The sequence below is a fragment of the Apaloderma vittatum genome, unplaced genomic scaffold (genome assembly GCF_000703405.1).
Source record: "Apaloderma vittatum isolate BGI_N311 unplaced genomic scaffold, ASM70340v1 scaffold27350, whole genome shotgun sequence".
Classification (NCBI taxonomy): domain Eukaryota; kingdom Metazoa; phylum Chordata; class Aves; order Trogoniformes; family Trogonidae; genus Apaloderma; species Apaloderma vittatum.
In genome coordinates, this window is record NW_009696654.1 from 2447 (window position 1) to 26059 (window position 23613).

Here is a 23613-nt window from a genome sequence, read left to right on the forward strand (position 1 = left end):
ACCTGGGTATAAGATGCAGCTTTGCTGTTTCTGGGGTCCTGGCCACTGGTTTTGTGGTGTCGCTGTTCTTCTGGTTTCAGGAAAATTGCTGATATGAGCATTATGTTCATGAATAAGAGTGATAGCTGAAGTGCCACTAGCAGGTTTTTTAGCCATAATGTGATTTGGTTTTGAAACGAAATAAACTCTTCCTGTTTTTCAGGAGTTGAATGATCTGGCACGTGATCCTCCCGCACAATGTTCGGCGGGGCCTGTCGGTGACGACAGTAAGTATGCCGCTATCAGCAAACACCCTCAGCCTTGAACGTTTTGTTTTCTAAAATGTGATGTCCAGTTCTTCAGCAAGGAACACCCTTTTTGTTTTTTTTATTAGGGTACTAGGTACTACTCCGTAGACTAATCTTAAATTTATTGCCCTTTTGTATCTCTAATACCTTCCTTGCATAGCATGGGAGATCTGTGTTCTCTCATTTTATTGATCAGGCAACCCTGCACTGAGGACATCTTCAGTTACACCTTTTGAGTTCACTGTTCTGGTGTTCCTATAGGGCACAGTGTTAGTAAGCCTTAGTAGCTCTGTGGCCAAACCAGCAAGTATCTCATACAGATTTCTGAACTTTTCTGCTGTCTAAACTCTTACCTGGTGTAGCCATGCGGTCCTGTAGGAGTAAAACAATATAATCCTAATACTAGATGCTAGTACAGCAAGGTCTGTGTTTTGCACGGAAGTTAATGGCATTTTTTAAAGAGGGTTGCATGTAGTCCTTGGGGTTAAGAGATTAAAATGTGAACAGAGCTTGAGTCATAAAGCAATGTTAGAGTTTTAAAATGTATAATAGTTACTGAGGTCAAATGAGTTACAGGAATGCTGCACATATTGCTCATTCTTCAGTCTGTTTTGTGCTGTTGTAGAGCATACTAGAGCATAAGAACCAGGTTTGGATTTTAATTTTTAGGCAGGATCTCACACAATTTGGAGTACTACTTGTGGCTTTCTCAAAAAGCAAAATCGGAATATTTATATCCTGCTGTCACGACTCACTTATCACTTGATTTGGACGTAGCTGCTTGTCTACGAGATGGGACTTGGAGGTGGAGCATCATTACATAGCACAGTACTATTATGTTTGAAAATTGTGCACAAATTAGTTTGCCCTGACAGCTTCTGTGTAAGGGATAGCCTGGGATGACTTTTTTGTCTACACAGTAGCAGGGCATCTTTCCTGGGCTAGGCTCTTCACCTGGTGTGTGATTTGGTGTTGTTACTCTGTCCTTCTGAAGGGGCTGTGTTAAAGCAGAAATAAAAAAGGCAATTTTTCTTTAAAGTGCTACCCTGAATTTTTTTTTGTCAAACCTTGTTATAGCCAGAAGATCTACTGTCACCTTGCACACCTAATTTTGCACAGGGAGGAGGGCAAGATGCGTTGTGTGACTTAATGGCATTTATATAGATGCTTTATCTTAGTTGTAGATATTGTTCCCCAGTCTGCTTTGATTACCTCTGAATAATTGTTGCTCCATACTTTATGGTGCTTTTCTGTGAGAGGCCTTTAAACTGCAGTGGTTCTACAAGCTGTACAGTCTTCTCCATATTAACTAGGATTTTACACTTTCTGTTGAACTACTCTCTTTTTTTATAGTGGCATTAAACTCTTGGTGATAGCTTAGAGAGCGAGAGCAAGATCAGTAGAATGTTTGCAGTGAGACAAGAACGCTTGGAAATTCACCTTTTGCTTTCTAGCTTTATCATGGACCCTGGGGTAAATTCAGATACTTGTGTTATGTGTTAAATCGTTGGCATTTAATGCATAAAATGCCTGAGATGAAGGACTGTGTTTACACACTGTTTTGTAGCAGTTCTGCTGTGTAGGAAAGGCTACATAAGAACACCTGGAAGCTCTGACTGGGCTTGCCCTTCGAACAGCATCTGTTCAACTTGCTGTGCAGCGTGGGCTCTCTGACAAGTGTGCTCTTCCAGGCTCCTGAGAATAGGGGCTGTTTAGGTAGGGACACCATACATGCACTGAGAGCTCTAAGCTTTCTAAAAGGAAACTAATTATACTCCAAGATCTTTCAGAATAATTTCTGAACTATTCATAAGTGCTGAAGTGTATAGGAACTTAACACATTCCTATACAAATCTAGGACTAGATTAAAAAAAAGGAATACTTGAAACCTGAGAATGAAAGTGCCGAAATTAGCGGAGCTGATGCTGTTCAGCAACACTCTCAAACAAGTGAAAGCTGCATTTGGTTTTGAGGGGTTTTTAGTGGTAGTGTGGAACTGCTTCTGGTTACTCTGCAACTTCTTTCCACTTTGAAAGTTGTGTTTCAAAGAAACTTAGTTTCATGGAAGAGAAATTACTAAGATGTAGAGCTGGTCTGAGGCATTTCTTCCCTCAAATTGGCAAGTGAGATTTGTGCCACGATAAACTCCTTTGCAGTTTCCAAAGGCTGTCGGAGGTGATGGAGATCATCTGATGGAGGACGTGGTAATGTAGGTTGATGAGTGTGTGTAATGGAAAGTTACTGCTGAATACAGGAAGCTTTATAGTAATACTTGATTCTTCTCACCTTTCTGAAAGACCTAATGAAAGCCATACGCCAGAAGCATTGCTCTCGGTAGTGAATGTATGTGGATAGCAGTGGCAGCAACAGAAAGCTGTCTTCTCAGAGATCCCTGGGCTCTAGGTCTGCCTCAGTTGCCTTGTGACAATTGACGTCTCTGTGTCGTTGCGTGCTGTGCTCGCAAAGGCTGGCCCAGCCGATGTAAACTATCTCCAGTTAAAAGCTTCTTGTCCCTGTTCATAAATTTTGGAAAGTGAAGAGCTATTTCTGCCTTGCTAATTGCAGGGACAGGATTTTCTTTCTCTTGGTAATGTAGTTTTAGCCCTCTTCCACCCACCTCTGGCCTTCATTTTGGTGCTGGATTATGCGAGTATCATTCCAGAGTGCTGTGCCGTGGCTTAGTTCCCTTTCAAACATATACTTGTACTTAGCTACTGAAAGTTAGCGACCCCCTTACTTTCTAAATAACTTTTTTAATGGCTGATTTCAAAGTAAAGAATTGATCAGTGTAAGCTCTGCATGGCAAATTCATCTTACAGTTCATCAAACTTGTCCTGAGTCTTGTGAGATTCTAAAGCTTAAGTTAAACAAGCGCTTTTCTTAAGTTTGGGGGGAAACAACAAGAAAAAACAAGCCACCTTTCTAGCTTACAAAATATTAAAATTCACTGTGAAAGTATTACTCTTTCTGATTTCTTGTTGGGTTTAGGACAGTTGTTGGTAGTTTGCAGAGGTGTGCAGGCTGAGGTCCTGCGCTGTCTATGTGCTCTGGTGTGGTCATGGTGAATCTTACCAGCATCTACTGATGCCTGTGAAATTCCTGGTGTTTTTTTCATGGTTAGCCCCAGTCTTCACTGCTGGGTTTCTGACGCCCCTTTGTCCTCTTGCTCTAGGTTTCTTTCTGTCCTGCCGCAGCTGATGGGCACACTATCTGTGTGCCACTGTCTTGATTTCCTGACTCCACATTGACTATGGAGTTAACCAGCTGTAACAACCTTGTCACAAACCTGCTGCATGAACCAGACACTCTTTTCTCCTTGCCTTGGCAGGGCTGTTCCCACTCTGCATTTTTATTCCCTTCCCTTCCTTATATGAGATCACTGCCAGCTGTAATAGTGCCTGCACCACATGTAATTAAAAACTGCTCCTGCTAGGTTATAACAAGTTGAGCCACCCTGGGCCAGAATTACTGCAGACAGCAGTTGCGAGCTAAGTACAGAACTGCAGGTGGCTTCACCTTCGGTGAGCGTAACTTCTGTGTAATGCATGTTGGTGAGCCTGTGCTGAAGTTCTCCCTCAGGGCTTACCTTGCAACCACTGGAGGCTTCTGTACAGCTCCCCAGTTCTGAGGGTGTGTTGTAGCTGATGTAGCTGATGTCTGTGCAGAGGGAGACTTCCCAGGGTCCCATTCCACAGATTGCGTGTGGGGCCGGTGCTCTCTGCACAGGCTGGCCTTTGGTGAGTGCAGGGACCCTCACAACTTTTGAACCTTCCTCATACAGATTAACAGCTTTGATTTGTTTTCCTTATGTTCTGCAGCATAAAGAAATTCTTCATGAGTCTTCTGTATTACCAGATTAAGATGTTCTCTTGGACAGATGCATACGAGTGAGACTTGATTTTTGTCCGTTTAACTTGAAGTGTGTACTAGCGTGTCCCAGTCCCAAGTATTGAGCGGACTCTTGTCTTGGGTTCTGTAAAGACTTTCATTGCTTTCTATTGCTTTAATGATGTCTAGAAGGCTTGGTGGAGACTAAGCTTAAACATTCAGTCGAGACACCACTGGCTTAAGTTAACTCTTTATATACAAGGCTTAGGCTTACTCTCCATTTGACTAAGGACCTGTGTAGGAGAGATCCTACTTAAGAAAGGTATGAGTTCAGAATGTACCTTTGCTGTAACTTGCTCTGAGACAGCAGCAATTGGAAACTGCTACAAAGCTGAGCTTGCAAATTTGTTGAATCTGAAAAGCTGACTGGATCTTTTACTCTGTTGGGATTTTTTTGCAGGGCGCGTATGTGTACCACAGCAATCCCAAAGCGTGGACCCAGCAAGTGTGGAGTGTCGAGTACTTAGCTCTGTTGCTGTTTAATTATTTGGCTTGCTTCCCTGCAGCCTTTCAGAAGGCTTTGTTTTAAAAATAGACATTTCTGTGCTGCTTTGTCTGGAAGAAAATAGTTTGTTACTTGAGCTTCTCCAAACTGAAGTAAATCTTTCTCTTTTGCAGTGTTCCATTGGCAAGCTACAATAATGGGACCAGTAAGTATGAGAGAATTGATGTTCATAGCTTTTTATGACTAGTCTTCTTGTAATAACTCCTCAGACTGCAATGATTCTTTTCCATTAACAGAATGACAGTCCCTATCAAGGTGGAGTATTTTTCTTGACAATTCACTTCCCAACAGATTATCCCTTCAAACCACCGAAGGTGAGTGGCTTGTACCATAAATCTATTCTGTGCTGTGTGGTAAAATGTGCGCTTGTGAGCCTACACTGAAATTTTCCTTCTTCTGCAGGTTGCATTTACCACGAGAATCTATCATCCAAATATAAACAGTAATGGCAGCATTTGTCTCGATATTCTACGATCACAGTGGTCCCCAGCACTAACTATTTCAAAAGGTACCTTCTGATGCTTGTTTAATTTTACTCTGCTGAAATGAATTACTAATTTGGATGACAAATGTCAGGACAGCTGCATTCGTGCTGTGAGCTGTTGCTGGGGTTACTGCTTCAGGCCTGTGACCCTGTGTCTGGCTGGCAGCTGGTTCATGAGCGCAGGATGCTCGGGACATCCCGTTTCTCTCGGGCTGTAGGGAAGCAGATTGACTTTGCCGATGGATCAGAGAAGTCTTACTACACTAAGTACGTAGTCTTGCTGCCTCGCCTCGGAGTCTGAACACTTTCAGGAAAAAAAAAATTTAAACCTCGTATATGGTGATGGAAGACTTCAATGTTCAGAATGCACACCAGGTAGAATAGGGAGGGGAGCAGCTGTGGCTTTTAAAAGAGTAAGACTGCTTTGATTCTTTTGTCATCTTAAAACAAAAAGGTCCTCTTTTTTTTCAAGGGGACATCAGAACTCCATGTTGTGAGGTGTGGGGTTTTTTTTTAGCAAAACTTTCAATGACTTGGACTGCAAAACATGTTTTAAAACTTAACTAGCTTGCAGTATCACTTTTTTTTTTGTTAGCTAAAGGTGTCTTAGTGAACTGTATTAACTTGTGGGGCACTGGAATATATCCTTTGCTTGGTAAAGTAGTATCCGTATTTAATGTAAATAGGAGGTATTAAACACCTTGAAAGAAGACCCAGGTTTGAATTTTATTTTATTTTTTTATTTTTTTTATTCACTTCTGTGTTCTTAGAAACAGATAGAAAGGCAAAACAATATCTTGATTTGTCGCTTGACAGAAGTGAATCTGCTAGTGCAGGAAAAGCTGAAAGTCTTTGCTGTGAGTTGAAACAACTGAAGAAATAGTGTCAGTAAAGGGAAAATGATTGTCAGGTTAACTCAGCTTTCATTATGAATGGTTTCAGTCAAGTACTGCCTTCTGTTAGAGGCACTAAGTTAGTACTAACTACTGATGTTTATTACTCTTTAATTGAATTGCTGCGTAACTGGTTAGAATACTGTAGCTGGATAATGTGTGATGTGGCATGGTTATCTTTAGCTTGTTTTAGAGAGTCTAAACTGACCATTCAGGCAATGTAAAAATACTGGCAGACAGACTGCAATTAGGACAGCTGGAAAAAGATGGGGCAAAAATGTAAGAGGCTAGCTAAAGGCATCAGTGGAGTGCCTGTTACTAGCTGTTGGCTTTAGTTTCTCACAAAAGATATATCTTAACGTCAATTTTGCTACCCAAATATGGTTGCAGTATGCTTTTTAACATCTCCATCTCCTATTTTCTGCCTTGAACTCCTTATCTTCTTCAAACTGCATCCTTGTGGCTTAGCTACAGTGAGCCATGGTATCAGTGGGTCTGTCCTGTTCTACTTAGACCCTTCTTTCGCACCACCTCTCTCTTAAGGTATGCTCCCTGGGGTTAGCTCTCTTTTATATTGCTGATCACTCTTGGCTCATCGTAGAAGAGTTCTTGGGAATGCACAGACTCTGCTGCACATGGCACAAAACATGGACACATTGAACCAGGGAGGAGACAACTGTGTCTGAGTTCCTCTGGTGCTTGTTTCATGAAGGAGTTAAAAGCAGCAAAAGAAATTCTTAAAGGTGACTTCATAGAAAGTCAGAATACTTCATTTAGAAAGAACAAGGATGTCTTGTCAGCAGACATGAAGAAGTGAGAGCTGATACTTAGAAGTGTTCTCGTCTTGAACAAGAGGAAATAAATTTCACGAAGGCAACTTGAATCTTTCAAGGTGGAAATCTTGTTTTCAGTCAGGTTAAAACTGTGCCATCACAGACTTGGAGACTCTTTAAGCTCTCTAGTAATTCTTTGATTAACCTTATCAAAGAATTAAGTGTTACTGGTAGGAAAAGCTGTTGGTTTAGGTAACTTAAAGTGAATAGCAAGACTTAAGTTACTCAGCATGGAACTTAAAATGCTTCCAGAGCAGCAATTTAGTATTTGCAGTGTAGATTTCTTAGAGCATTTCTCTAATTGTGGCGCACTTTAAAAGGGGATAGTATTGAGAGCAAGCTGTTTGAATTTAAAATCAATCAAGTCAGTAGCACACAACTATTATAAAAAAAAGTAATGTACTTTTCTACTGAGAGAGAAGTAAGGATTAGAAACAGTCCTTCCAGGAAAGAGCTTACCATACATAGCTCCCTCCTCCTGAGGACCTGGTAGGCAGCACAGTCCGCAGCGTGCATGTCCTAGATGTTATGATGCAATTAACTTGCAGTATGCAAACATGTTTTTCACTTTTTTTAGAGAGCCACTTCTTAGTGGAAAGACTGAAAAATCATGTTGGTGTAAAGGTGAATAGTTTCTTGGGGCTTCGTTATTTCTAAATGTTTGTCTCTCCTCGACTTGATAAAATGGGTTCTGAAGAATTGGGAGGACAATACTGAGTGTCTCAGTAGAATAGCTGACTTGCTTGTATTAGTAATTTCGAAGTAAGTGTTCCTTAAAGGACACATATTGTAGAATAAATCATCTCAAAATGCAGTCTTAAACACACCTTGGTGGTTAATTTAAACTCCACAGTTTAAATTAAACTTAAGCAGAATGTGTAGGCTGAAATTAAAAATATTATCTCAGAAGTCTGAATAAGTAAGAATCCCTGTTACCTTAAACAGGAAAATCAAGTAGCTTAACATGATTGTAACTGTTCTCGGACATTTTTGGGAAAACCCCAGTCTCTTTGGAATTTGACAGGTGGATATGCAAGAGTTTATACTAAAGCGAAGTACTTCTTCAGCCTAAACTGCTGTGTCCTGTCCCTGTCCTCCCCACTCTTTTATAACTAACAAACTGTGGAGCTTACATTATGTTGACAGACCTTGCATGGTGACAGCAAGTAGCTTCAGTGTCATTCATTCAAGAGTTTACCTTGCGCTGTGCAGCTTTGCCCTGTGCAGTGTGAATTGTCTGTGGTGCTGCTCTTACAGGTGTTCCAGGATCGCTTTGCTGAGACTTGCTGGGTGGGACTTCCCAAGTACCCAGCAACATTAAATAAACTCCATCTTCACAGGGAAGTTTTCAAAATCAGGTAGTTGGTTTCTGATCATCCTCTTGGCTTTTAATTTGCCTGTTGTAATACTCACCCAAGTAACTGGTGGGGGTGTGTGACTTTGTCACATAGCATGGACCAGTCTCTCTGGATGTGTTAAGAATTCTAAGAAAACTCTCATTCTTGCATTTCCACTCTCTTCTAACTTTTAATATAGCTGCTTGTGCAGCTTGCCACGTGTTGCCCTTGCTACAAAGAGGGCTGCACTAGGAGAAGTGTTACTGGCAGATGGAGGGAGGTGCTCCTTCCCCTCTAGGCAGCGTGAGTGAGGCTGCTTCTGGAGCACATGTCCAGCGCTGGGCTCCCCAGAACAAGAAGGGCATAGATGTGCTGGAGAGGGTCCTGTGAAAGGTCATCTCACATTGTGAGGACAGGCTGAGTGAGCATTGACTGTTCAGCCTGGAGGAGACTCAGGGTGATCTTGAAGAAATCAAGAGTTAGAGATCTTGAAGACATCAGGGTGCAGAGGTGACAGAGCCAGACTCTTCTCAGTGGTGCCCAGTGACAGGACAAGAGGCAGTGAGCACAAACTGAAACACAGGAGCACTGGCATAGATTGTCTTGGAAGGTTGTGGGGTCTCCCAAATTGGAGATTATTAAAAAGCAGTCTGGACATAGAATCACAGAACGGTTTGGGCTGGAGGGGACATTGAAGATCATCTTGTTCCAACCTCCCTGCCATGGGCAGGGGCACCTCCCACCAGACCAGGGTGCTCAAAGCCCGGTCCAGCCTGGCCTTGGACACTTCCAGGGATGGGGTATCCACAGCTTCTCTGGGCAGCCTGTGCCAGTGTCTCCACCCATGTAATAAAGAACTTCTTCCTAATACTTAATTGAAATCTACCCTCTTTTCAGTTTGAAACAGTTACGCTTGTCCTATCACTACACTCCCTGATCAAGAGTCCCTCCCCAGCTTTTCTGTAGCCCCCTTCAGGTACTGGAAGGCTGCCATAAGGTCTCTCGGGAGACGTTTCTTGTCCAGGCTGAACAGCCCCAACTCTCTCAGCCTGTTCTCACAGGCAAGTTGCTCCAGCCCTGTAATCATCTTCATGGCTTCCTCTGGATCTGCTCCAACAGGTCCTGGTGTTAGAGGCTCCAGAGCTGGATGCAGACCTGTAGGTGAGGTCTCACGAGAACAGAGCAGAGGGACAGAATCACCTCCCTCAACCTGCTGGCTGTACTGCTTTTGATAGGATCATGGGCAGCCTGCTCTAGGTGGCTCTGCTTGAGCAGAGGGGTTGCACAAGGTGATCTCCAGAGATCCCTTCTGACCTTAGCCAGTCTGTGATACACTGGGCAAGACTTAACTTTTCTTCTCTTGACACCAGAAGTTGTTGAACTGACTTAGCAGGGTTTCAAGTTGCTTTGAAGCAAGAAGTTTAAACTTCTCAGGTAATAGAGGTATCCTTCCTGTGAGACTAGGTAAGATTGCTGGAAGAGTTTGAAATGGAACTATGGTTAAGAAATAAGATTTAACTTGAGGAAAGTCTGGAGTTGCTGTTACTCATTTGTGCTTTGCCCATTCACAGTCAGAAGCTGGTCATTTGGTACTTAGGACTTGATCTTGTTGGACAATTGTGTTTACAGTTGTGTTTTAATGTTCCAAGCTTAGTGTTTGTCAGCACTGATAAAACTTTGCTACACCTGTATCCTTCAAAAGTGAGTTTCAGACTCCAGAGCCTTGAAAAAAGTAGCGATTGTATAGGGGAATACTCCTTCCAGGAGACAGTTTTCTTCCTTTTTTGAGGAATAAAGATCTAAGTAGCTGTGGAGGCTTTTGGCTGTCAAGCTGGTGCTTAGTGAAGGAGGAGCCCTAGTTGGTGCGAGGAGCAATACAGCTGGAAAAGGCCTCCAAAACAGAAGTAAGAATTCCTCAGCAGCAGTGTATGTCCAAAGCTGGAATTTACACTAGCAGAGATGTTTCATAACCTGCAGAGCACCAGGCTGAATTAAACCTGAGCTGGCTAACTTTGTTACTTTCATATTCAGAAACTTGGCCGGATGAACTGGATCAGAAAGCACAGCACTGACTGTTGGCCTGTGGCCTGTTCTTCAGGAGGGTGACAAATGGCTTTCCATGGAAAGAACTTCCTGATGTAATATTTGTCACTCACTTGGGGCAGAGTAGGCAGGATGGGCTGCTTCCATTACTGTGAACTTGTGATACTGGTGTGGTATCTGAGAGTCGATACTTTCTGGTTTATCTGACTACTTCATATCAGTTCATGAGCTTTTTTGATTATATGGTGATCTTGAGATTACTGTGTGACTTGAGCCGCCAGGACAGATAGCTGACTAAGTGTCATCTTGCTGTCCTGATGATCTGGCACACAAAGTTAACTGTCTCATCACCTACTTGGTACTTCAGTAAAAATTTTGTTGGTGCAGTCTCTGTGCTTGCTTAGAAATGGTTTTTCCTTTGGCGGGAGAAGACTAGCCTGGGGTCTGCTGAGGCCTTATGCCCTGTGCAGAAGTTGAGCCTACAGAAACGACTTCTTTGAAGGATTAAACTATCTCTTCCTCTCGTTCTGCTGATTTGTAGAGTGATGTGCACTTTGCCTTTAGTGTAGAAGTTAGGATAACGGGACCCTTCAAGGGGAGAGCTGAGGCTTTTGCTTATGGTCTGTTTTTGATATAAACTGCTTGCTTTCCCAGGGAAACCCTTTATTAGATGAATTCTCAGTTGGCTCTTCTTTGGAGAGCAGTAATGGCAGCAATCAGCTGATGCATCAGAACACACCAGTTAAGATGTTTCTTGTAACTCATTACCTTGGAAGCATTGATGCTTGCTTTTTATCGCCCTTCTGTGATTCAGTGGGAGATTTAGTTCCTCCTCAGTTGCTTTTCCTTATCCTCAGGTGTCCCATAGGTGAGTGCTTTGCTGTAGCAAGTTTTCTTTGCAATTCCAGCTAGGCTTAAATTGTATCTGTAGTGGCTGATACCCTGCGCTGAGGGGACAGCTGGAAGGGATGGGTATTGGAAATATGGGGGTGCTTCACAGCTGCATGATGCGGTTGGTTATGAAGTTATCCCTGACTTCAGGAGCAGTAGATTGCTGTATATGAATTGCTGGATGACTTTTGACTTCTTCCCCTGTGGACGCTCTTGGAAGATGTCTGTCTTTTGGCTGCGGAGCTTATTCTCCGCACTTGGAGCCGGAGTCTTGTGGCTTTTAAAAGAGAATCTTCACTTTTGAGTTCCAGGAGCTTTGACATACCTCTTAGATTTGTATGAGCCAGTAGATGTTCCAGTACGCAGTTCGGAGTTTAAATGGTTTACTGCATAGCTCATTTGGCTAGGGCTGGAAAGATCTGTGGAGAGCTGGCTTTGTGAATTGTCTGGACTACTGACTGAGCTGCTTCATAGCACAAGAAACTCAGGCATGGAGTTTGCATACTGAATTTGCATCTCCCCACACACCCAGTCTGAAGCGTGACAGAACCAGAAAGGTGAGATTGCTCACCCGCGATGGCCACTTGCCCTTAGTGGTGTAGGAGCACAGCATAGAAGCCAGCTGAGAAGATAGGGTGGGTCCTGGAGTGCTAAACTGTAGCTAAACTTGTTGAGAAGCTGTAAATGATGCTGTCCTCTGCACAGAGCAGCTACCATGAGAAAGATTGTCCTTGAATTTTGGAGTGTTACGTAGCATGTAAGGGGAAGTCTTGCAGTGGAAACGTGGATGCTGTGCCACGTTACTCTAGTTTACCTCATTTTGCCTTAAAGAGCATGTTGCTGAAGCATTCTATAAGTGATCATTCTGCCTGATGAGAGTGCATTTGTGTCACTTCTCTGTGGGGAAGTTACTCTTTTAGAAATACTTTGGTAGCAGTGTTTCTGCTTGATTAGTTTGGTTCTCCCAGTTCTTTGGTGACTGTGAAGTACTTGGTCCTTCCTAGTCCTGGCAGTGGGAAGCCCACCAGAGAACTTGGTTTTGTGCTCTGCAAGTAGGTAGATGGGGATCACAGTGGAAGGATTGGAGTTCAGTAGGCTGCATGGCTGGTGAAATAAAAAACTTGAACCACCTGAGTCAATGGGGAGTAAAACTTAACTTGTTTTGCTATTACTGGTGAAAATCCAAACTTAAATTCTGAGGAGCGTACCCTTCTAGTATTGTGTCTCTTCCAGGGAAAGACTCAAAGGGATGCTGTCAGACTGATACTCCTAGAGTATCTTTGCCTATGGCCATGCATGATGAGTGGCACAAGGTGTAAAATGATGTTGCTTACCTGTCTTGCATAGTTAATTGTTAAAGCTGATCTTTATGAACTCTTTTTTGTCTTGTACTAGCATTGCTGTCATTTGATTAGTGAATGTCAAGGCTTTGCTATGAAGTCCATTGCAGTAATACCCGATTGCAGAAGCAGGTGGTCTGGTGATGCTATTCCACAATTACACTGATGCATCAAAGAACTCCCGTGTACATCTGACATTGTTAAAGATTACTTCCTCTTTCCTTTGCACTCCTTCAACTTTTTCCAAGGGGATTTTTATAGTGGTGCAGAAGCCGCTTATATTGGTTGGTCTAAATGCGTGTGTATACATGTTCTGGTGGAAAACCTCAAGAGAAACTTCCTGAATTTATTTTGGTTAAATAGCTGGGTTTAGCAGGCTATTAAAATTAAACTGATTTAGATAACACAGTTGATGTTTTTCTCTCTGAGGCTATATAGATGATAAGAGGAAGATGTGAAGTTACCAGCAAGAGCGAGTGTAATGGAGAATAGTTTTGATTAATGAAGACTTGCAAAAATAAAGCAGCTGAATGTGGCAGTGCAGCTTGAAGCCAAGTAATTGTGTCTTTTTTAGTGCTTTTGGAGTGATACTTCTTCTTTTACAAGTGAAGTGCTGAGGAGTGAAATCTAGAAATGCTGTTTTTGAAGAGACTATAGATTGATAGAATACATCATGGGATGCATTTAGCTACTGATTGAGTTCTGTCAAACCACAGCCCATTGTAGTAACGAGTATTGGTGCCTTGAGTGTTTGGGGAAGGGGTGTTTTGGTGGGTGGAGAGGACTGGACAGACTTGAAGCTTGGTTCTGCTGACCAAGGGTGAGCCACCTTGTTCAGCAAAGAACGTCCTTGCTTATTAAAGGACTGTGATAAAATAAAACTTGAGAGAGTACTTATTGTAATAGCTGACCAGAAAACTTTGATTTGACTTCCTGGAGCTTCGGTAAAAGGGAGGGGACAGATACTGGCTGATTTACTCATCTTGCCAGCCAAAGAAACTTCAGTGACCAGAGCAGTGGAGTCCGACAAACACAAAGAAATGAGCTGCAGGAAGAGAGCTGGAGAAATGACAGTATTTGGAAGTTACACTCAGCTGCTGCTGGTCAGTTTAAGGTGACAGATTCCCGTTACTGACCACTGATGCGAGGTTTTTTTACTTGGTATACGTGGAAGAGTGGGAAAACAGCAACCGTGCTGAAGGTGATGGAAAGTGCTACAGGTACTGAAGATGCTGTGTCCCTCACTGAGGGACAGCAGCTCAGGGCTTGTGGCTTCTGTGTGCCTCCAGCATGGCATGGAAATCTTCCCATTCTGAAGCTGTATTTTGAGAGATAGTTCAATGAATGGTCCAAGTGTCAGTTGATGGTAGAGAATAATTAAGCTCTTAACTCTTTCACAAGTGTACAGTAGAAAAATCAGGAAAAGGAGGAAGAGGTGATTATTTATTCTAGAACAAGAGATGTGCTCACTTAAATGAACATTATATTTCTAACAGCTAACTCTGTTAAAACCTAGTAAAGCTCTTGCTTCTGTCTCACTTAGAAATCTTCTCCAGTTCCAGTGGACATCAGACCTGTTTTTCCCCTTCTCTCTGGCTGCCTTTAGCTGTTGTTTTGTGGCCTCTGTTCTAACCTGTCTTACACAACAAAAAGTTACAGGACACTTATTCCTTGTAGGAATGACTGCCCATGGTACACCGAGCAGCGTTGTGGGAGCAGGGTGTGGCTTCTGGGATATGTATTTATAGTGAAACTTTTAAAGTTCAGACTTTGTGGTGGGTATGAGTCCAGCAAGATGCGCCTTCTTAATTGTAGAACAGTATTCAAAATGAATCAAGCCATCCCAGACTTATGCTCAGGAAGTAATTGCATAAAGACTTTTAATTCTCTTCAAGACTAGCACTTTTTTTTAAGTGGCTGTGAGCAGCTCATGCTTCCTTCATCTCAGTTGGACCTATCTGCTCTTCTGACTTTTGATTAGTGCTTCTGCAAGTCATTAACAGTGAGATTGTCTGTTTAAGAAAAAGATGAATTTCAAGTCCAAGAGCCAGGTGGTTTTCTGAGAAGGCTTCCGGGTTTGGTTTCAAATAGAACACATCTGCCTTGTGATTTTACACTCTAGTCAGTTACACCTATCCAGAAGGTTATCTTTGGTATTTAAAACTTACAATCGTGTATATTATGTAGTTAAATGACAAGGATTTTTGTTCAAAATCACTTAGCTGAAATACGTGAGATTACTGCTTCTTGGCATTAAAAAAAATAAATGCTGATAGCAATGGCTAGAGGGGAAGCAAGTGTGTGGGCTGACTTCTGCAGATGTCTGTGGCTGCCCTTAAACTCTAATCCAGTATCTCTTTTTTTCCTCTCCCTAGTACTTTTGTCCATCTGTTCTCTGTTGTGTGATCCCAATCCAGATGATCCTTTAGTGCCTGAGATTGCACGGATCTACAAAACAGATAGAGAAAAGTGAGTATGGAAGCAAAAGAACCACCAAAACCAACACATGTAATGTTCTTGAGAGGGGAATCCACACTTAACTAGTAAAGGGGAACTGAAAGGAGTTGCTTCTTGGAGAAGAGTGTGAACTTTTGATTTGCCATTTCTGTTTTAACTGTCCTCATAGTAGAGATTTTTTTTTTTTTTTTCCCCTGGGTCATGTAGTATTACTGTCTTAACAGTGCTGCGTTGTTGAAGGAAAAAGGTATATATGCCAGTAGAAGTGAAGGATGTAGAGGCCTTGTACTTGTGTGATTTTATTACTGCATTTTTATTCCACACAACGGTCTTTAATTAGTGTTGTAGCTGTTAATTACAGGTTTAATGAAAATGTGAAGTATGTAATGCAAATCTGTTTCATGTGGAGCTCTCAGCTGAATGGGACCAATTTTTGAGTCTTCCCTGCTTGCTTTAATTCTACATAACCAGCAGAGGGAGAACAAGTTATTCTAGAGGGAGAACACTTCCCTGCTGGTGATTGGTGATGGACTCGCACAAGATATAAAAATACCCTGTTTCGTCTTCATTTGATGGCAGAAGGGAAGAACAAGGGGTGTAGAGGTGGGGTGAGGAGACTCGAAGCTTCTGTGATGTAAACAGCAAGAAGGGAGAGAACTCCAGCAGTAACGAGCACTTGTAAGAGCAACAGCTTAATGACCGTTGCAAACACTTTTTGACCTTGCTGTTCCTTTCCAGATCTGATCAGTAGTGTTAATTTCTGAAGCTACGTGGTCACCTGAGAACAAAATAGGAAGGGAAGATGATCCATAAACTTGCTAACCCTACTGCGTACTTGAGAAGCAGTATTAGAGAAGTTCATGCATCCAGTTTTTAATGAGTGCTACAGGAGTAGCAGTATGTATTTTGAGACACAGCTGACAGTGACCGATGGTATTTAATGTATGCAGGACTCTTTCCTGTTTTTTTTCCAAAAATAGGGAAATAAATTTTTTGCTTAAACATAACCAGGCTTCCTTCTGGAGTAGTCTCTGAGCAGCAGTGTGAAGGCAAGAGCATTTGTGATGAGTGGATTGTCAGACTCTAAAGAACAGGCTAAATTCCAGCTCAAGAATCTAGTTTGTGTACATAATGAGGAAACTTCTTCCTAAAAGTTGCTTATGCTTTTTTTTTTTTTCCCCACAAATTCTATATAATAAGCAGAACGATATAAACAGAACAAGAACTTGCCTTCTGTTGTCAGAAATAAGCTTTTAGCAGCTTTTATCATGACAAGTGCTTTGTATTACCTAAGTATCCTGAGCTTCCTCTAGCAGTGGCTCTGGCTGTAAAAAGGATATTTGGGTACCAAAGCTACAAGTATCTTGGGAAATGGAGCCTATTGTGTGTTCGGAATAAAAAAAAATAATTCTGGTGGACAGTTTGTGTCCTGATAGTAATCAAAATAGCTGAATGCAGTGTCAGGGTTTGGCAGCCTGGTAGATGCCAGGTACTAGGCTTAATTTTCAAAGGGAAGAATAAGATGGGAGGGACACATTAATCTATTTTTTCCAGAATGCTAAAATTAAAACCTGAGGTAATAGTTTCCCTGGGGGTGCAACGTGTGGGGGCTGTGGTAGGCACAGGTCAAGACTTCCTGAAAATATATTCCTCTCAGGCTTGTGCCAGCTTTATTCTGTGGCTCAAATCACAAAGAATTCCTGTTTAAATACTAGTAGTTACTGCTTTTCCATCAAATACTGTGGGCTTTCTAGTTTTCCCTGTTTGCCTAGTATTTCAGTTTGCTCTTACGTTGTACAGATTCATAATGCTACTCAAGGGAATGTAAGTTCATGCCATGTGTAGACTAGACTGCTGGAGTTGAAATGCTGTTCAGGTGCTCTGTTAAGTAAATCCTCTTTTTATGCATACAGGTACAACAGAATAGCTCGGGAATGGACACAGAAGTACGCTATGTAGTTAAAGAAATTATTGGATAACCTCTACAAATAAAGATAGGGGAACTCTGAAAGAGAAAGTCCTTTTGATTTCCATTTGACTGCTTTCTATGAGCCCACGCCTCATCTTCCCCTGTGCACATGTTTACCTGATACAGCAGTGCTGCGTGTTGTACATACTTGGAACAACAAAATAGAAATACTGTATTTCCCCGTACCAACATTGACTCCTAGCAGAGAAGTGTGTGTGTGAAAAGCTGGTTCTTCAGTCATAACTTTGTGAGCCTAAAAGCATTCCGTGTGGATTTAAATTGGGTGATAGAATGTGAATGGGAGAGTTATGTTGGATTTCGTGTTTCTAGGGATGGTGTTGCTGATCTGGGAAGGATTTTAAGTGGAATTCTTTTAAACTCATAACAGTTATGAAAAGCAAGGTGAAGAACTTGAAGCTGTTTCTGTATTCATTTTATTCTGAAGGACCTACACCTTAGGTAAATGTTACGACCAATGAGATAAACTGTACCCGCATCCTGTGTTTAAGGTATGAGTTTAACCAGTCAACATTTAAATGGATTGGAGCTATTAGTGCATCGAGTGATGTTGATTTGTTTCAACTCTCTCCCTCCCTTCATACTTCTTTTGGTTTGTATGTGGTTTCTCAGTTAATACATAGCTAATAGCTCTTATTTTTCTTAAGTTTTTTTTAACTGCCTAGGTCTTTCTGGATGTAAGGGTAAAAATCCATTTGACAGAAAACTTGTGTATATTTAAAGATCCAGCTGCTCCCCTGGAGCTTGTACGTTCAAGAATGATTAATCTGTGTAATAAACTGATTACTACAGTCATTACATATAACTTGGTGTGAATAGGCTTTTAATTTTAAGAGCAGTTTGTTACAGGCTAAAACTAACGGTGGATTTCTCAAACTTTTGCATCTGTGAATGGTTGCTTTTGGAAGTCGTGCAGCAGTTTGGTTTGCATCACACGAGGCTGTGCACCTGAATGAGACGAGCAGGAGCTTGAGCACTTACATGACATCGGGATGTGTAGTGTGCCAGGAACTTGACTGTTAAACCAAAAAAGCAGTTTACTAAATGCGAATCTGAGTGACGTTTGACAGAGCCTAATGGTATTACTCCCACTTGCATGGGACCTAACACAATGCATATGTACTGTAGGTAAGTGAAACCTTATGTAACTAAAATAATGGATGTAAAAGGGTAAAAAACAAAACAAAACAACAAAACAAACCAACCTACCAAACACATCAGCACAAACTTTCATAAAATGTAGCTTTTACATAATTACTTTGCACTAAACATTTGCAAAATGTTCATACCGTTTTAAATTGTACTTGTATGTGTCTTTTTTTTTTTTTTTTGAACAAAGTCTTCACTTGAATCTAGTGGAAAAAAAAATGTAGTTGGAAACTTTTATTTGTATACAAGTGTATTTGCCAGCGTCGTTGGTGTGACAGTAGGTGAGTCTGCAAGTTTTATCTCCTCTTAGTAGAATTGTAAACAAAGCCATCGACCGAAGGAGGGGCTGTAGCCTCCAGCTCTCCAGCCACAAGGGTCTGTCCCGTCCATTTTCAAATGCATCTTTACACTCTTGCACAAATGAGGAATAAATGTCCACTGCTTTTGGTCTAAATCTGTCCTGCTTGTCTCGTCTCTCGGTGTCCTCACGTATGCACCACTGGCAGCTGCGAACACCGGCAGCGTTTCTTTTGGAGTCCTGCTTGCAGTGAGCCACAGGGGTGTCGGGGATCCAGGTGTAGTAGAACCTGGGACGCGGGTGCAAGGACAGCTGGGGTTGTGCCCTTTTTTGAACTCTTGTGACGAGCTTTAGCCCTCTGGCTGAGACGGGCAGCAGTGACCATGGAGTTGCCAGAAAGAGTTCTGTGAAGTACCAGGAAGGGTGGGTCATGCTCGCTGCAAACCTTGCAGCAAGCTCTTCTCGGGAGGGAATGGCTTTACAAGTGAGCCACCTGAGAGCGATTTCTGTGGCAGATTTGGCTGGGTTTTGGCATTGGCAGTTTCTGGAAGAGACTTGGAGACCTGTGAGGAGACAAAAGCGAAAGGAGCAGTGATGAGTGTGGAAGTTGAGGATAGTGGTTTCACTCTCATGGGGCAGAAGTTGCGTGTGCTGGGTGATGGGACAGTCACACACCTGTCCACGACTTGAAACAGGAGTCGTGAGTGTTGCAACAGCCTCAGTTTCAGTGCTGCATCCACACGTCTCATTTAGGGGGATGAAGTGTTTAAACAGATTGGACTTCGTTGCTGGTGGTGTGACAGAAGCTGTGGTGTAGTAAAAACAAGTCTGGTAAGAGCCTGAAGTAGGGAGTACGTGTGCTGGCCGTCGTGTGGGTTGACCCTTTGTTGGTGAGGGTTGTACTGTGAGCTAGTTGAAGGAGCCTTTTTTCCTAGGATCTAACTTAAAACTGGATCCATCTTTTATAGCTTTTTTTAGAGACTAGAAACTTGCTCTTTTGAAACTGTGTATTGTGCGTGTTCCATTGTCGAACAGCACGAGAAGCCAGGGGCTCGGGCCATTGCCTTTCTAGGAACTTGTCATGTCATGAGCTTTTTCTCAGTTCTTGTCTTTTTTTTAAACTTTATTTAATATTTTAATTAATAACTTCACTTTGCATGGCCTTCTTCGTGCTGGGACATCTGTGGATGTAGCTTATATGTGCAATTTCCCTTTTTTCCTGTTGTGTACTAATCAAATATATTTTTATTTAAAAAAAAATGAAGTGCTGAGCTGCTCAGATTCCTCCAACTCTGGGGCAATGCTGTAAAGCTGAACTAGTGACTGGGTGCGTTGCTTGTGCTTGTCATCTGCTGAAACAGAATGAACCAGATGACAAGTGGCTCCGAGCTCAGCAAGTTGTACGTCTTATTTGATGGCAGACACACCCACTGTGGTGTGCACTGCCTGTAACTGGAGTTTTCCCTTAAAAACTTTTTGGCAGTGCAAGAGTGATTTGTTAATATTTTTTTTTGACATTACCTTTCTGTAGCAGTGCTTTCATGTAAGCCGTATACTGAAGCATCTGCAGACTTTTCTGTTCAGTCTGCACACATCAAGTGGTGTAGAAAATGAGGCAAAATTGGGTATGATGTTGTGGCCCTAGCCTGCTCCGTAAAGCAAACGGTAACTCCTCCCCTGTGGCTGAAGGCCATGACGTTCCTCGCTTTTGGTCATTGTGGCTGCTGACAGAAATGTCTGGCTGCGTTTGCTGACAGCTGCTCGCTATTCACAGCGGCAAACCTGCTCTAGAGTTGCTCTTTTTCCCAATTCTGATGTACAGTAGAAGATCAGCAGTCCAAAGGAAGGATGATGCCCCCCGTGGAAGTGTTCAAGGCCAGGCTGGATGGGACTTTGAGCAACCTGGTCTAGTAGGAGGAGTCCCTGCCCATGGCAGGGGTTGGAACAAGGTGATCTTCAAGGTCCCTTCCAACCCAAACGGTTTTGTGATTCCATGACAATGGGATGTTGGAGGTGCTGAAGGAAACTACCACTCAAAGCAGCTGAAGTTTGAAAGTCACCCTGCTCTAAAGAATAATGTAACAAAACATCTCTGAAGGTGCTTGGCAGCTTTGCCCCAGATGGAGGAGCCCTTGGACTTAGGTTCTGGCTGTGGCTACTTGCCCAGACAGAGCTTGGGAGCCGTGTCCTGCAAGATGATAAGCCCTGTGGTTTATCTGAGTAGAAGGAAGGTTGTTGTCTTTAAATAACCTTGGAGTAGTTTTCTCTCTTCAGCATCAGGGAAGCCCTCCTCTGCCTCTAACAGATAGAAAAGAGTTTAATCCCCGCAGTTACTGGTTCCTTCCATTTTTTGACTCCTTTGCGTAGATTTAGAGCAAGTCCTTGGTTGAAGTTGGACATTTGAGTTTTCAAGGGTGTGGCAGAATCTGTTTCCTACAGGGAACGCACAGGGACACGAAGTGCACTGGGGGGCCTGATGGGAGGTGAAAACAGGACAAAACCTGCAGTCCAGCTTTCTGGACGTGTGGAGACCGATGCCTGTGGTGGGAGGCTGCCTCGCTCCCCTTGCCTCAACACGTCTGTGCCTACATGTGTGCTAACACCGCCTGTACTGCTGTAATGTGTTGCAATTTGATCACCATTAAATAATTCCCTTAAACTTACTGTGGCTTGATTGATTGTTGTTTTTTTTCCTTTACCTGTGCCTTTTATCTTTTTTTTTTTTTTCTTCCTTGGCTTATTTTGTTTTGTTTAGTAGCTACTCTTGCCCTTCTCCCTGATGACCCGCTGTCCTCTGCTCAGCCACCTCCAGCTGCCTTCATCCGGTGATTTTTTTAAAAATTTATTTTATTTTGTTTTTAAACTTCTGTAAAGTCCAGCTTGCTCTTTGAGTGTGGGTGATGCAGAACAGCCTTAGTGGACTTCTGCCTGCTTCTTGGTGCAGAAACAGCTGCTCCCACTAAGCCCAGCACTGTGCTCTTCCTTGTTGGGTTGAGGAGCAAGCGACACCTGTGTCCCTGATTAACGGGGTCATGATTGGGTCTGTAAAGCTGGGACTGGCTCTGGTGCAAGACCACAAGGCAGATGTGGCATTGGAGAAAACCAGAGCTGTCCTAACTTCCCACAACTCGTGGCTTTCTCTTCCTCTATTTGGCATCTGCAGGTTTTATTGCTAGCCTAGAAAACGCTTTGGTGTATGATGCCCATGATGGGAGAGTGACACCTTCTGTAAGGTGGTGCTGGTAAGAGGGGTCCTTCCAAGGGGAAGCTGTGGGTTCTCAGGCTGTTGCTCTAAGTGTTGAGTCAGTGCTGTTGGGGAACACCTACCCATGAAAGCAACATTTTGGAAGGTAGTCACCAGGAATGCATTTATAGAGACCAGAGTCTCCAGCTTGGACCAGTCATGGAATGAGGGAAGGTGTGAAGCTGCTGTGACAGCGCTCTGGCTGACGGAGCAAAAGGGAGCGTGGAGGTACCACTGCAGAGCCCTCTGACCCCCTTTCCCTCAAATAAAAGTAATATTTTGTCTCATTCCTCTCCCTGCTCGCCTTCTGAGGCACCCGTAGTAGTTCCTTCAGAAGTTTGATTTCCCTTGCCTTGTGTCTAGGCTTGAGCCAGCTTTTAGAAAGTTTTATTAAAAAGCTCCTACTGCCTGGGAGCGTGATTTTATTTTTTCTTAATCTTGACCTCGAGCTTTGTGAGTTCATGCAGTGACACGGTTGGTGGCCATTTGTGGGATCTGTGTGTTGCTGGTTCAGCGTGAGGCTCAGTAATTCTGCATTTCTGTGAGCCATCTGTGCTGGGGAGCAGCCCTGAGAAAACCAGCAGTCCTGTTGTGAGCTGTGTGGGGCAAATGAATAATTTGATGTAGCTGGAGCTTCAAGAATGTCGTATGTTATGGCTCTGTGTAAGGTTTGGGGTTTTTCCTGTTGTAACCCTAAATACCAATGCAAAGCACTCAGTGTTTCAACTTGCAGTCCCTTCTTGGAGAAATGCCAATGAAGCTGTAGGAAGTTCTCCAGATCCATGTTGGACACCTCACAGGAGAGCAGGCTTTTCTCGCCAAGTGGGTTTCGTTGGATTTGTTGTGGGGAAACTGTTGCAATGCTGTGACCTGGGGTGACGTACAACAGGTAAGTGTAGACTCTCTGTGTTTAAATGGTGAAATATTCCCTCAAGTTATGCCTTGCCTGGGTCAAGTCACTCTGGGGTGTCATGTTGGCCTTTGTGAGGCACCCACAAGGAAAATGTGGAGGTCCCTTTGTAAGAATTCCCTGCAGCAGTCCTTCCTCCAGAGAATAAGTGGTCTTGGCATCTGGGAGCTGATGCAGCCCCAGCCCAGCCACATCGAGGAGCAGATGGCGCAGACCTGGGAGCGCCTTGAGCCTGCAAAAGGGACACAGTCCCCAGGGGATCCAGCCTGATGATGAGGGCTGAGGGGGGAGCCTGGTCCTTGCCATCCCACCGCTGCTTATCTCAAAGTGATGCTGCAGAGGGTCCCTTGGCTTCACTTGCCAGCACAAACTGTGGGACCAGTTTCCTGGTGGGGGTTGATGTAGGGTGAGCTGGGAGCCCCTTGGGGAGTTGAAAGCAGCCGCCAAGGGAGAGTTCTCTTGTACGACCACTGTAAAAGCTGCTCGGTTGTTCTAGGTGAGCTGGGAAAAAAACCAACACCAAAACAACTAGCTTATGGCTGTGCCTTGTGTTTCAAGTTTGACAGGAGCTGGTGAAGACACCAGGAGTCCTCAAACCTCTTGGTTGTAAAGAGGGGATTTGCTGAATTCATGCCCCTTTTTGGAGCCAGAAGCCACATCTGCCCCTGGTTCCCATGTGAAGGAGGTGGCCCAGGCTCAGCCTTTGTGCAAGGGAAGAAACCCAACCCAGACATTCCTTCCAAAGAGAAACCATCCCTCTAGCCTCAAGGCTGCCTGTCTCTGTGTATTGCTGGAATTGGAGGCCTCTTCCAGGAATGAACAAGAATGGGCCCATCTCATTCCCAACAGCCAGCAAGGACCAGAGGTGCTGAGGCAGAGGTTGTGCTGCCTTTGTCTTGGTGGGCTGGGGTGAGAGTTGTGCAAGCCCCTACTCTGTGCTGGCCCTGGCGCTTGCAGCCCCCCCTGCTCCCTCAGCCCTGGGCCGGGAAGGAGGGTTGCATCCTCGCTGCTTTGGGCTTTGCCCAGGAGAAACGGGGATGCTGGGGCATGTGTTCTGCAGCAGCAGA

The 23613-nt window shown here is 43.4% G+C and overlaps 1 protein-coding gene across 1 annotated transcript; it reads left to right on the top strand.

The window, feature by feature from the left end:
* Nucleotides 1-202: 202 nt before the first annotated feature.
* On the top strand, nucleotides 203-18548 carry LOC104278744 (ubiquitin-conjugating enzyme E2 D2; the record flags this gene model as incomplete). Its single annotated transcript, XM_009875822.1, has 6 exons — nucleotides 203-266; nucleotides 4794-4825; nucleotides 4917-4994; nucleotides 5083-5188; nucleotides 14877-14970; nucleotides 16872-18548. Coding segments are annotated over 6 exons (420 nt in total), but the record flags the coding sequence as incomplete, so codon positions are not given.
* Nucleotides 18549-23613: the final 5065 nt, after the last annotated feature.